This window comes from Liolophura sinensis, chromosome 8, assembly GCF_032854445.1.
Source record: "Liolophura sinensis isolate JHLJ2023 chromosome 8, CUHK_Ljap_v2, whole genome shotgun sequence".
Classification (NCBI taxonomy): Eukaryota; Metazoa; Mollusca; class Polyplacophora; order Chitonida; family Chitonidae; genus Liolophura; species Liolophura sinensis.
The window spans coordinates 13,723,981-13,739,277 of NC_088302.1; the positions used below are offsets into that span (position 1 = coordinate 13,723,981).

Consider the following 15,297-nt stretch of genomic DNA (forward strand, 5'->3'; position numbering starts at 1 on the left):
AAAATTGACTCAACCGTATTTCACAATGTTCACCTCGCCTTTCGTCAAACAGTATTTCAAGCAAGTCAAGATGAAAATTAACATGGACAAGGGGGCTAGTTGGGAGGTCGGTTATTTTTTGCGTCGGAAAGACAAACTGTCACAAGTAATCACTCAAAAGCACATCTGGCCCCTGGACAAGACTATGTCCATGGTGAATGACGCGCAGTTACTGCCAGTTCAAGACTGCAGCATCAACAATTAACACTTAGAGCGTTAACCACTCGTTTACAAAATGACATCTGAAGGAGTTTAATTCCTGAAGTCATAGGTCACTCAGGGCACAGACCTTAGGGCCAGGGTCGGCCTGGTGCGTGGGGGTATTGACTATACCAAAAACACTTGGTTATTACTGAAAACCGGACGTGAACGGCGGGTGAAAACAGCGCCTCTTTAACTCCCTCCCTAGGTACTTATCACTAGTCCTGGGAAATGTCACACCGCAGACCGCATTTCCCTGGAAAAGCGATGTAGCAGCTGATTGTTTAGTATATATTCGATCTGTTTGTTTTCATTCGTTAAAAGCCTACAATAATCTTATCACAGAATCAAACATTTCCACCACCTCTTTACAAGTCAACATGCTTATGTTGCTACTAAAATCCGAAAACTGCATGCATTTTACACACAAGTTGTACGCCTTGTCTGCATTAGTTCAACATAGGTTAAATATATTAATTGATTGGAACTCACAGCGACCGCATTGGTGAGAGGTTTCTGGGTCATTACACTGCGCTAGCGCGCTAACCAACTGAGCCACGGAGGCCCCACGTGTAATACAAGATTTGCATGAAGCGATCTTCGATAACTTACTTAAGCAAACTAACACATATTGATGTTATCGAAATGTTTACAATTTACTTGTCATAATATTGACCATAATGATTACCAATACAAGGTCAATTCTAAAGCTGTGCTAAATAAAAAAGATCTTAAAAAAGCTATCAATACACTTTGGATCAGATAATTGGTTCACAAGAAAACAACGTTGTAAAAAATGTTTAATTGCATGGGTAAGATATAGATTCCAAGAGGTTGTCAGATGTTGACGGTGTAAGACTCGGGAACGATAATGCGATGACTGATTACGAACAACAACGAAAATGTATCGCAATTTTGGATAGAACACTGCCTAATGGAGTTTTTTGCAGGGCACAGTTTGAACAAGATTTTACTACCAATGGAAATAAGCCTACCCAAGCAGCGATATAAAACGACACACAGTCATCCTATATTCTGAATATTACCAAGTTCCTCTGTTGGCAATTTATTTGTATTTATTAGTCAATATACATCGAGTATACCACGCCATAAATTGTTTGAAGGTTTGTAAGGTCTGTTTGAAGGCCAGTTTTTTTTAAGAAGAAACGATCCCTCGACCCAAGACGGTATAATATTGTTTAGTCGATCGCATATCAGACGCCCACAGTGGTGCAAAGGAAGACGAGTCACTTAAGACCACGAAGCTTATGATTCCACAACGCGCAAAGCAAATAAATCTGCCGATGGGCGTAGCAGTGAGTGGTCAGGGGAAGTCTCTCCCTCGGGTTTATACATTGGGTGATGCTCCCCCGGCTGATCTTTGTCCATCCGCCGTGAACTCACTCTGAACTCGACGTCTTTTTGTTTGCTGCTTCAGGGCTGTGTTGTTTTAGTTCTCGTGTTTAAGAGAAAGATACTCGAGTATTATTTCCTATCTTATCTATGAGCCCATCAAATGTCAAGAACCTCTCGGGCTCGCATCCCCATCTGGATTGGTCGTCTTAACGCAGTATGCTCTCTGCTGGCTGTCTATTTTGAACACATTTTTCTCCAGAAATAAGACAGTACAAACGCGGTCTGCTGGTCCCAAAGGAATGATGCCAAAACAGACGGACACATGTCGACCTGAGAGGGACTGGTCAGTTTGGTCAAAGTTCATCCCTATCGAATCTTCTCCACAACAGTCTATTCTATAGAACTCCTCCGTCGGATTTATCATTACTGACCTGTATAGGCCTATATCACAATATGATTATTTTCCAGTAATCTGTTGCGAGACAATCATCTGCTATCGGGGTCTTCCTGTCAATTTACGTTTTTGTCATGATAATCTACTATTAACTTCAATAAATGTTGGTGGTCGAGGGGGTTAGAACTGACCAGTAATAATTTAGCAATGATCCAGGAGCCTCTCACCAATGCGGTCGGCGCGAGTTCACGTCCAGCTCATGCTGGCTTCCTCTCCGGCCGTAAGTGGAAAGGTCTGGCATCAACCTGCGGATGGTCGTGGGTTTCCCCGGGCACTGCCCGGTTTCCCCCCACACAATGCTGGCCGCCGTCGTATAAGTGAAATATTCTTGAGTACGGCTTAAACATTCCAATCAAATAAATAAATAAATAAATACCACAAATACCCAGGAAACTCTCACCAACGTGACCGCTGTGAGTTCAAGTCAAGCACAAGATGACTTCCTATATGATCGTACTGGAAATTTTCTTCCAGCAACCTGCAAATGGCACTGTCCGGTTTCCACCCACCATAATGATGTTCTATGATTGTAATTTTGGGGTAATCATTGTGATAGTGTTAAATGGTAAGTTGTCTTGAACTTTAACAGTTACTCCTTAGAAATTCTTGTTTAACTGTTATGTAGGTGAACTCATATTCCATACGTACACAACAGGACATGTACAACAGAAACTGGGGTAAGTTCTTCATCAGCAACAACCTTTCTCCCGATATACCTGAATACAAATCCCGAGCCTACAGAACTACTGCCTGGAAAAATTGTTTCTAGGTTGGGTGCTAAGCGCGACCCATGTTGAGAAAAAATATTTGAAAACTATTTAATCAGATCACGTGATATCGAAGTCGGCTGTACAGATATGTGTTCCTCGAACAACAACGCGCAAACTGGAGAAAAAATAAGGCACCATATAAGTATAAATGTACGAGGGACACTCGACCAATTATAGTCATTTATGAACAAGCCATGCGCGAAATCATTACAAAAAGGTTAAGACGGAGCCCCGTAGAGAAGGCCTCCGCCTCTCTGCTGAACTGCGGGATTGAAGCCTCCTCGAACTAATGAAAAGCAGGCAAACAGACGAGACGGTCTCTGCGAGCAATCCCAGCCCCTCACAACACATGCTTATCTACGTCTATAAACAGTCAGTAACCACGATAAAGGGGCAACTGTGATGCTCCAGTCAAGCGTTCCGTTATTGTTCCTCAATTATTCACACCAATCTTTTGTTGTAAACGCGAAACATGTATATAGGGAAACAGGCAAAACACTCTCTACTCCCAAGATACATCGTTCCGTGTAATGAACCAGTAAGGCATGGTAAATATCATACAGCTGTATATAAAATGTTCCTTACACTTTATGGTGTGGGAACCGGTTGTGTAACAGGACATTTTCGTGCAATCTATAGGGCATGTAATTAGCTACCCCTTCATACCGGTAATACATGTATTATTCGTTACGGCTAACAAACGTCTAAACAAGCACAGCATGTTCAACTCCGACTAAAATGTAACGTAATCATCATTAACATATACTACAGTTATAAGACACGAACATATTATGTAGGGTCGCTATTGGGTCCACCGGCATTGTAACATATGGGTCATACGACGTAAAGAGAATGTTGCATTGAGGTAATTATTTCTTCTGTCAGTGGTCTCAAAAGGTAGAAGGCGTGCTTGGCATTTTTCGGATGTTTGCGCTTTCATGCGCCATTACACAACTGTGGTCGTTTTAACACTAAGAACGCCCCACCTGACAGGTCATTTATAATTTCTTTTTACACCACCCGACACAAATCTAGCTTTGGATGAATTGTAAAAATTGGCGCTCTATAAAACATGAAATGTTCGAGTCCTTTGCTGATGGAATTCTGACTGGATGTTTGAAGGAGGACGCTCATTGATGACCATACGAGCGTACGAGGAGCTGTGAACAGACAGACGGACTTGTAGAAGTAGAATAGACCTAAACTGATGAACGTCAGAACCACTGCCTAGCCTACTACGTGACTAAGGTTACTGACGGGCAGCCTGACTTCTGTGTTGACTAACTGCAAAATTATTATCACTGATACATCGAATCTGCCGAAAAAGAATGATTGAGAATGTCACACTTTGAGGGACTACACATAGAGTGGTCTAAATCGCGGTAAAATCACATCGTTTACTGATGTCAGGCACAAGTTCTTCTGTGCTATCTAAATGTTTCATGAGCAAACATATGACGCATTACTACAGGAATTAAAACATATCTTTGGACAGCTGTGTTAAAGGCGCTAAGGTGTTTTTAAGAGTTTCCCATTAAAACATATATAGTACATGGATAACAGAATAATTTCACAAATGAAAAAAGCAAGAATCAAAGAAGATACTATCCGACACTTGATCAATCTCGCAAGGATATGTATCTCGTACTTTACTGTTGCTTTAAACTGTCGACATTTCAACAAAAGTATATGAAGACTTTAAAACTGACAGAATTCCAGATTTAGCAATTCATAATATTTGACTTGGTAAGGCACATTTGTCATATAGACCTACTTTAAAAGTCAAAATGTAGTGTTCCAACCTTACGTCACGTTCTTCTGGATAATCAGTTCTGTTAATTAGTTCGTCAATGTTGGAACACGTGGTAATTTTTCATGGACACGTGTTGTATGCATAACAAGATAGGCTTTAGCTTAATACACATACAAGCTGAATTAGGGCTAATGAACTTATTTTGAACAACTGTCTTCCTGAAAAATGATGATATCCAGGCACTTGACAGAAAACGTGGGCAGTTTCCTTTACCGTAAACCGTGGGCGCGGACCTGACGGAAAGCATGGTCGAGGCCCACGTTTAGGCTGTTCCACGTGTAGGTAGCAAGTACTGCTGTGTATTTGGCTTCTCTGAGGGTGTTGTAGTAGGAATGATCCGCTCGTCAACATAAAGTAAGCGTTGACAATAAGCACTAGGCGCGATCCTAAAGCCTATGTATGCCGTACACACTTTGCTGTGTTATGTTATAGAAGTAAAAGAGATCTTCTTTTGTTAATAGGGTTTTTATGGAGGTCTCGGTACGAAAGGAATGTGTTAAGTATGTCAGCTCTGCATACCAAACAGCTCGACTGTCAGCCCCAGCTCCTGTCTCGGAGAAATCAGCATCCCAACCCCAGACCCGTGTAGATGTGCATATATACAATGCTGGGGATGGCCTCTTAATTTTAAAGCGACGCACCTCTCCACATCTCTACATGCAGTCCGGCTCCTCGCCCCACCCTTGACCGCGTCACGTCAACAAGAATTACACCCCCCATAATATTAATACATTTTGCTAAACAGAAGCGGGACACACGGCTAAACTGCATACACCTGCCTAAACACAGGTAAATACATGGGCTTAGATGTGTCCCGTCACCTAACCACCGAGGGACTAGGACGCACGTGTGCCGGTTTAACACCAAGCCAGTTAACACCGCCTAAGCCCGGCAAACCGCAGACCCTTAATAAGTGTATGTGCCGCTGGGATGTCAGAGCACGGCAGGGAACGCTTTGGCCAGGCCATAAAATCAGTAGAGGAGCGAACCGAAAAAACTCTTCGAAGGCTAACACCAGTTTAATGTCAGTTTTCAGGCAGTCTTCTTTATGGCGTGATATATGGAGAACATATATATGTCATAAACAAGCTTCGGTGAATATATTTACCACAGTAGCATTTAAATATAAATTTAGTAATAACGGCACAAGTAAACATGTCCATCGTAATTACCCCTTCAAAAACGGAAACGACGTGGTAACGAAACTCTCATAGAATTGGCTGGCGTTAAATATAATTGACACATTAGATCCCATTGCGGTACCAACGATATATATTCACTGTCCCGTTTGGAAGTTTACATCGTATACTGGCAAGCCTTATAGGAAACAAATGCGAAAATATCATATATTCTTCACCCAACCTACGTCTATTAAAGTCAGTAGGCTATTATAGGCTGAGCGACACAGTGACTCTTAATTTCAGCATAAAGGTCAGCAAAGTTAACCAAGTTACACGCGTTCCAGCAGTACCGCGGTTGTGTATACAGTGTATATAAAGTGTATACAGCCATACGCCTTTGTGAACACATGCCGTTTGGGTATAACGCAATATGGGTATACAAAAAAAAGATCGTTTCACTTACCGAGAAAGTCGTCAGAAGTAAGTATATCCCCTTCATTGCGAAGAAAAAAGTTAATAGGCAGTATAAATCCACTTTTGCCAGGTTTAACAGTCGACTTCAGGCGTTCAGACTTGGCTGTCGATATAAATATGTTGTATATCAATTATAGTATCACATGTTTTGTAGCCAAAAGCGCAGCTACCGGCCCACCACCCACGCTTGCGATACGCGTGCCAATTTAACTGATGAGTGAACGGAGAAGTAGGTCCGTAGTACCGGTGGGCTGCATGTGACATAATTCCTCCGTCCCCACCAGACTGTATACGAACAGCGTAATTCCGGGAGTAAAGCGCGAGCGAGAAGCAGCCACGGACCCGTGTGTTCTGACGCGCTGTGGTTACATCTTTGCCTACAGTCCCGCAGTCACTGGCTGCGCGTAACAGGTCAGCAGCCTTTACTTTCTCTCACAGGGCTAGCTCTTTAGGTACTGGAGCGTTCTCACCACTTCATGCATGCCTGAGCCAGAGGAACTGGACGTGCTATGTATGATGTATGTCTTGAGCTTATACATGTAAAGAAGCCTTCTCCACGTCAGCTCACTGGGCTTACACACGATTTGAAACATGCCATATAATATACTGGAACACATACCTTGTACTAAATGTCCGTTTGGCTGAATGAATGAGTAATTTGGCCATCGACTGAGTGCCACGTGCTAAAAGGACTGACACATGATGTTTACAGATACTTGGAAGTTAATTTAATATATGCCTCCCCTTTGTGCTACGTTTTATATAAATATATATCAAACAATCTAACATAAATCTGAGTAGCTCAGATAACGCATAAACGGACTCCACAAATACATTTAATTTATATCATGCATGAAAGCGTCAATTGAAATGGTGCGCTCGATTGTTGTCAACTAAGTAAACAATATAAATGGTAATTTTTTGACACCTGAATTATACTTTAATGAATCCTTGATTAATATACGTCACACCCTATAACACGCTGTCTTATGTTCTTATCCGTGACAAGACTAGGCTCATTCACAGCAAGTTTGACACCAACAGGACATGCGCCTTATTCAGCCGTGCAGAACCAGAGCCATTTGATACTGCTAGTTTGTGATGACAAAACCCTGCCAAATATTTGTGCTTGAGAGTGAATGAAATGCTCACGCGCGGAGACAAAGTCATTAATCACCATGGCAACCGGTTACAGCTTTATTATATCTATACCACGCGTGCTTTTTAATCTTGAGTCTATCAGAGGTAAATTATTTCAAGCTTTCTTCTCCTGATTCAAAACACCGAATAGCGATAAACTTTGCGCATGTGATAGCGTGAAATGAATATTAATTAGGCTAAGCTCAGGTATAGTTAAGCTGGAATATGGTTTGGGCTGATCTTAGAATGATCAAACCTATCGCCGATTGGTTGCCATTTAGGTTAAACAGAATGTTGATTGGTTTTGGTAGTGTAGGTTAGGCTGGTTGCTGATTGGTTGGGTAGTTTAGGTTAAGTGGGATGCTGATTGGTTGGCTAGCCTAGGTTAAGCGGCATGCTGATTAGCTGGGTGTTTGGCCATCCACTCAATTTGTTACTTTATTTACTGACTGCGCATAATTGATGTAACAACCGTTTGACTTAGTGGTTGGTTTAATAGTAAGTCCCCAGGCAACGCCCATGAAAACTAATATCAAAGAAATAACACGGCCTTTATTCACAATGTTTTCCCGGATTTAACGAAACACATGTATTTATTTATTTAATGGCGTTTAATACCCTTTTCACAGCCAAATACGATATTTGGCAAGAAATCAATATATGCTGACCAAATAAAAGTTTCTGTATTTACCTAGAATACCTCAAATTATTGCCGTTTAGTAAATATTACACTCTCGTCTGTAGTATTAAAACTGTTAGAATTCTAAAGCTTGGTAAAGTTTTAATGTCATCTGCTTTATGAATTTTAGGAGCTTTATTACCGAATCTGGATAGTAACACGTACATAGAGGAGGCTGATGTTTTGTCAGTGAAAGATAATTATTTGTTTTATTCTAAAATAATAGCAAGAAGTGAATTGGATTTGTGCTGATCGATTTTTTTGCAAAAGTCTTCAGTATAGTCTCTTTAACGACCAATAATTGCACTGTATATCTTTTCTGTGTAACTGGTAAATGTTACAGTTCTTATATATGCATGCATTAACTTAACACTACTGGGCTTGGCTCTTAAATCCGTTAAAGAAACCACCTTAACTTTTGTATCTACATCTATATAAAGAAAAGGTATGGCGATTAGTATGGTATCCACGTCTTTGTTGTTCATTGATTATGCAGTGCCTACAATGAACGCAGACTGGGAATGCAGTATGGTCAGTGCGGATAAAGACCATAGCGGATTTTGTCGAATAGTCCCAGGATCTTCAGTTGTCTGTTAATGACTAAGGACTTAAGACGTCCCAATATAGATATGACAACTCCCGGAGTACCACACCCAAGCGTATTCAATGTGGTATTAGTAGGCACTCGCCATTATTCGTGACATGTCGTTGTAATATGTAGCAGAATAAGTGTAACAGTTACAGTGTGTTGTCGTGGCTACACCGCACAAATTGACCCCGTCCGGACAATCTGGGACCTGAATGCTGATGAGACCGGACAAACCGGGACAAGGAGTCATCCATCTTTATCTACATCAGACACGGAGCACGTGGTTGGCATCGCTGATCCCAATCATCCAATAGGTGACTATGCGTCACACGGTATAGGACATTGCTCGATCTGGTCACACATGTAAAGATACTAGTACTACTGGACACGGGGTAAATGGTATGAAATGACTTGATATAGCTTCAATTCACATTTTAGCTAATGAAAGTATGTATGTAAAAGCGAACGGCCGAACGGATGGACGGACAGAAAGACACACACACAATCTTTCTGTTGAATTAACAGAATATATTTGCTATATTTAACAGAATACTCTGTAACAATAGCAGAATAGATTCTAGCATCACTCAGGCAACAGACTTTCTGTTAAAATTAACAGATTATTTTTTCAAGTGTACAAATGCTTGTTTAGATGCTATTTGCACAAATGGTTGTTAGGATGGCTATTTGCACGAAGAGCTCTTTGAATGGATATTTGCACGACAGTTGTTTGGATGGCGAATGTGTCTTTGGATGCCTAGTTGCACGAATGGTCAGATGAATATATAGAATGCTGTCTGGTTGAGTTAGTTTCTGGGCGAGTGGCTGTTTGAATGTACAGGTATGTCAGCCTGGGTGGATAGTTGTCCGTTTGGGTGAATTTCTGGGCGAGTCACAGTTTGGACGTGTCAACAGGGTGGATGGTTCTTTGGTTGAGTGAATGTCCGGACGTGTCAGCCCGGGTGGTTTGCTTGGGTAAATGTCTGGGCGAGCGGCTATTCGTATGTATTTAAGCCAGGGAGGATGGTTTTCTGGTTGGATGAATGTCTGGGCGAGTAGGTGTTTGGGTAAGCCAGCCCGAGTGGGTGAGTAGTTGTTTCAGTATAAGTCAAACCGGATGGATGGTTGTCTGGTTGGATTTTGATTCCAGCCCTGATGGATGGCCGTCTGGTTTGGGTGTGTGTCTGGGCGAGTGGCTGCTTGGATAAATGTCAGTACGAATGGAGGCCACCTGGTCTGGGTGTGTGTTTGGACGAGTAGCTGCTTGGATCAATGTCAGTACGAATGGATAGCCGTCAGGTTTGGGTGTGTGTCTGGGCGAGTGGCTGCTTGGATAAATGTCAGTACGAACGGATGGCCGTCTGGTTTGGGTGTGTGTCAGAGGGAGTGGCAGCTTGGATAAATGTCAGTATGAATGGATGGCCGTCTGGTTTGGGTGTGTGTCTGGGCAAGTGGCTGCTTGGATAAATGTCAGTACGAATGGATGGCCGTCTGGTTTGGGTGTGTGTCTGGGCGAGTGGCAGCTTGGATAAATGTCAGTATGAATGGATGGCCGTCTGGTTTGGGTGTGTGTCTGGGCAAGTGGCTGCTTGGATAAATGTCAGTATGAATGGATGGCCGTCTGGTTTGGGTGTGTGTCTGAGGGAGTGGCAGCTTGGATAAATGTCAGTATGAATGGATGGCCGTCTGGTTTGGGTGTGTGTCTGGGTGAATGGCTGCTTGGATAAATGTCAGTACGAATAAATGGCCGCATGGTTTGGGTGTGTGTTTGCGCGAGTGGCAGCTTGGATAAATGTCAGTATGAATGGATGGCCGTCTGGTTTGGGTGTGTGTCTGGGTGAATGGCTGCTTGGATAAATGTCAGTACGAATAAATGGCCGCATGGTTTGGGTGTGTGTTTGCGCGAGTGGCTGCTTGGATAAATGTCAGTATGAATGGATGGCCGTCTGGTTTGGGTGTGTGTCTGGGCAAGTGGCTGCTTGGATAAATGTCAGTACGAATGGATGGCCGTCTGGTTTGGGTGTGTGTCTGGGCGAGTGGCTGCTTGGATAAATGTCAGTATGAATGGATGGCCGTCTGGTTTGGGTGTGTGTCTGGGCAAGTGGCTGCTTGGATAAATGTCAGTATGAATGGATGGCCGTCTGGTTTGGGTGTGTGTCTGAGGGAGTGGCAGCTTGGATAAATGTCAGTATGAATGGATGGCCTTCTGGTTTGGGTGTGTGTTTGCGCGAGTGGCTGCTTGGATAAATGTCAGTATGAATGGATGGCCGTCTGGTTTGGGTGTGTGTCTGGGCGAGTGGCTGCTTGGATAAATGTCAGTACGAATGGATGGCCGTCTGGTTTGGGTGTGTGTCTGGGCAAGTGGCTGCTTGGATAAATGTCAGTACGAATGGATGGCCGTCTGGTTTGGGTGTGTGTCTGAGGGAGTGGCAGCTTGGATAAATGTCAGTATGAATGGATGGCCGTCTGGTTTGGGTGTGTGTTTGCGCGAGTGGCAGCTTGGATAAATGTCAGTATGAATGGATGGCCGTCTGGTTTGGGTGTGTGTCTGGGCGAGTGGCTGCTTGGATAAATGTCAGTACGAATGGATGGTTGTCTGGTTGAGTGAGTGCCTGGGCGAGTGGCTGCTTAGATGTATTCAGTGATTTATTTTTTTTTTGATTGTAGTTTTACGCCGTAGTCAAGAGTATTTCACTTATAAAACGGCGACCAGCATTATTTTGGGAAGAAACCGGACAGAGCTCGGGGGAAACCCATGATCATCCGCAGGTTGCTGAAAGAGCTTCCCGCTTAGGACTGGAAAGGAAGCCAACATGAGCTGGATGTGAACTCAAAGCGACCGCATTGGTGAAAGGCTCCTGGATCATTGTGCCGTACTGGCGTGCTTGCCCCCTCGCTAACAGAACCGCCGCCCCCCCCCCCCCCCCCCCCCATCCATTTCAATGATCGACAACCATGTAAATACGTAACGTAAAATACAGTGCCATTTTCTTTGGCTATATCTCGACAATAGGTCCTACATGGCATACTGCACAAGCCTTTCGACAATGTTGAAGAAAAACAGTAGGGATAAGTGATGTACAGGAGCAATCTGCTGAGACGATGAGAGAAGAAAGTCTGACTCGAGTAATGTAGCAGCAACCCTTCGCGGAGGTACAGTCACATCCACAAAGGCAGTCTGACGCCGGTAATTTAGTGGTTATGCGTCACGGAAGCACATTACACGGTACTCTGCTTGAACACTGTTGGTTTTCCCCCCTCAGTTTGATATACCTGATGTTTAGCAGTAAGATCTGTCAGTTCAACCCAAAGATCATCCATAGGTTTGTCTTATGTGATCATGGACTGGCATTTACCTGGTAAATTTACTACAATTCACCTGGTGGTTATTCATCTTCGTGTGATTTCGAACTCTGGCGCGAAAATGAGATCACAATGTCGGGACGTTCGTGATACACAAGAAACACATTGGGTCAGAATGAAACATCAAAATGGTCAATGATCATCTTTCCATGGAAAATAGAAATCTATATTTGCAAATTATTTGGCAAATTATTAAACTATGACACCTAGTAAGGTTGACAGAGAAACTTCTATCAACCTTACTGGGTGTCATAGTTTAATAATTTATTCAGTCCTTCACGTACATGATCCAGTATAAAAAAAGGCTATTCAAAACTAGCTTTACATGTCACAATTGTAATTATATGTAGTCCATTGTTAAAATATATTAGAAAAAAAAACAGTTGTGAATGGAAAGCATTTATTGCAGAATTTGGCCCATCTTCATCTTAATTGTGTGAAAAAGTTGAACTGTTATTATGCCTTTAAAGGCACGTTCGAAATACAGGTAATTATACTACAGTATAACTATTTCTGAAGGATAGAAAAATGACTAAAATATAGGTAGGGTACGTTGTTTATGGTAGTCAAGGAGAAACAGCTGCCAAGGCCGCATAAAGATGATATCATTTGCTCAAGAACCAATTACATTTGCATTTATTCATCTCTGCAAACTTTCCACCGAAAACCGGAAATTTACATTAGATGACAAGTAATCATAAATATTTTCATGACCTCTACGTGTTTGACATCGGTCAGCTGCCTGTATTATAGATATATGGCTGTGGTGACATTTGTCCCGAAGCTTATACATATATACAGGCCCTATAGCATCAGCTAACGTTCCACATTCAGTGTGTGAGGAAAGCACGCTGTTACACATATAGCCACCTGGTTATTCGTGTAGGGGGCTCAGATGTGACACACAAACATGGCCCTATAGTATGTGTAAGAAAATCTTAACATTAATAGCAAAAACTACAAAATTTAGTAACAGTTGCTTTCCTTTTGAGTATCCGCTAGAAATTTAAGATGTGGATCAAATACAGAGCCCATACTTCTTACAGCGAATGCTTTCCACTCACTAACTCCACGAGCAAATTTTGTACGGAAATCTTGAACAACACTTAGGTTACTGACGTCACGGTGATGAGACAGGAGGTAATGTCAGTAAACACAAGCCTGCGTGCGTCACACAGGCTCCAGAAGTAAAATCTAGTGGTGTGGTGGCGGTGAAGTAAAGCGAGCGTAAGGAATATGTCGTTGACTGGAGGATGGATAACATAACCCAGAAAAAAGATTAGCTCATAGGCACAATGACACAGTCTCGCCAAAACATCTGCCTGATTGAGAATGTCACAAGGCCTTGTCACTTTTCCGAGCTGAAATACGTGATTCCACACTTAGGAGTACCTCAGGGATTGATCTCCCGACATAACCGTCAGCGCTAAAAGTCAACAAGACATAAAGATGAGAACTTCTCTCTCTCGGAGAAATGAGTTGAAAACAGTCAACTGTGGTAGTTACAAGGTTACAATGGACTTCACTACGTGTACTATTGGAACGTATACTCCGCCTTATGATTTCTCAGTACATACTAAACAGCGTGAATGTAGCAATAAACTGTGCTCTTTATAGAATACCCTGGCAATGTTCAACATAATCTAAGGTACCTTGCAACAACATGACCATCAATACCAGCCAACTCAGTCTGCTTATATAAAATGTCTCTATGCACAAAGCGAAATACATGCAGCGAAGATAATTTGACAGGACCGTTTTTCGGAGATAAGAACCTTTTGGTTTATTGCAACACGGCGTTTAAAGGGATCTTAATCGCGATGTTAATCATTATATCGGAACATCGTGTTGCAACAAAGCAAAAAGTTGTTATCGGTAAGAAAATAAAAACCCAGCTTTATCTAGTCATCTTCTCATTAAGTTCTATAAATGCAACGAAAAATAAGGCAAATAGTCAGTTGTGATGGCCACTTGTATTCTAGAACTACATGAAGAGCTACCTTGTTTTTTGCGTCTTGAGTAACTCATGGGATACCCTTTGCCACCTACGACACCGGGTTCATGCTGAAAAAAGTGCACCCTCGTAAAAAAGAAAGAAAGAAAGAAAACGAAAAACAAAAAGAAAAAAAAAGGAAGACAATAAAACAACAAACACAATGGAGTACAAAAGGGGTTAACTTTATACTGATGTTTAAAATTCCAGTGCAATAGGGGACACCATCAAACTATTTTTGATAAAATAAAGCAAAAAAAGCCTTTCTTAACAACACAGACCTATAATTAGAAGTTATAGGTTAAACTTGCGTTTAGGCCTATGTGTTCTTGTTTGTAGTTACAAGTTAGAAGTGTAACTTGTGGGCTTATAACTAAATGCCTCTAATATACATGGATGGAATCACTTGTGACCTTATAGAAAAATACCAATTATGCCGTATGTTTTCATTCCGACGTTCTGAAAATATGCTGTTCTGTTTTTCTTTCTGACGCCGGAATATAATGAACGTTTGAAATGAAAGTCGACTACATCTACTTTAGCAGCACGAAGAGCTGTTGTGTAGGGAACACTGGTAACATCTCCACCTCCCGCCTGATAACAGGATGTCTAATTATCTCATAGTGCTAACACAGAAGGATTGAATACAAGATGTCGGATGCAGGGCCATGCGGAGAGCTAAACAGGAAGTATCATTTGAGTTAGCTATAAATAAACCAGGGACTGTCGGGATTCCTCTCAGGCCTTAAATTCATTCTTTCCTGATCCACGTAATCGAGCCAAAGGCCCTTGAGCTGATAAGAGGCGCGAAGTTAACACTTCTGAAAGGGGGTGGGGGTAGGGGAACTGGCAATGATCGTCAACGTGGGCCGACTGTGGAAATAAACATCAAAATAGTGGGATGAGGCCGTGGAGTAATTGTCATCGTATAGAGGAACTCAAAAAGCGCTTTGACCTAAATGAAACCAAAAAGCCAGCGAGACCTCAAGATGAGCGCGAAAAACAACAATCCTTCGGGTGTGGAATGTGAACGTCGTAAGCGCATGCAACATTATAGATTGTAGACTATGTATCTGATGGCTGTTCGACAAGCTAAAGAAAACTTTATCCATGGACAAAGGAAAGGGGACGATAAACGTATATATATATATATATATATATATATATATATATATATATATATATATATATATATATATATATATATCCCTGGCATCAGCGAATGAGTGACTAAAATAAGAAAAACAACAAAGATCCGTTATGTTATTTCGAAAATGTGATTATCAAACGGGCTTCGGTCTATAC

The 15,297-nt window shown here is 42.0% G+C and overlaps 1 protein-coding gene across 2 annotated transcripts in view; it reads right to left on the reverse strand.

Moving 5' to 3' along the window:
* Positions 1-15,297, reverse strand: part of LOC135472601 (ADAMTS-like protein 1) — a 57,793-nt gene that overhangs the window by 27,931 nt on the left and 14,565 nt on the right. Inside the window, exon 1 of one of the 2 annotated variants that reach the window (XM_064752172.1) lies at positions 6,218-6,494. The exons of the other annotated variant lie outside the window; for it this stretch is intronic. Coding sequence (XP_064608242.1) covers positions 6,218-6,253 — 36 coding nt within the window. The 5' untranslated portion in view covers positions 6,254-6,494. Of the gene's footprint in view, positions 1-6,217; positions 6,495-15,297 lie in introns of those variants that run through there. 2 annotated transcript variants of the gene reach the window in all.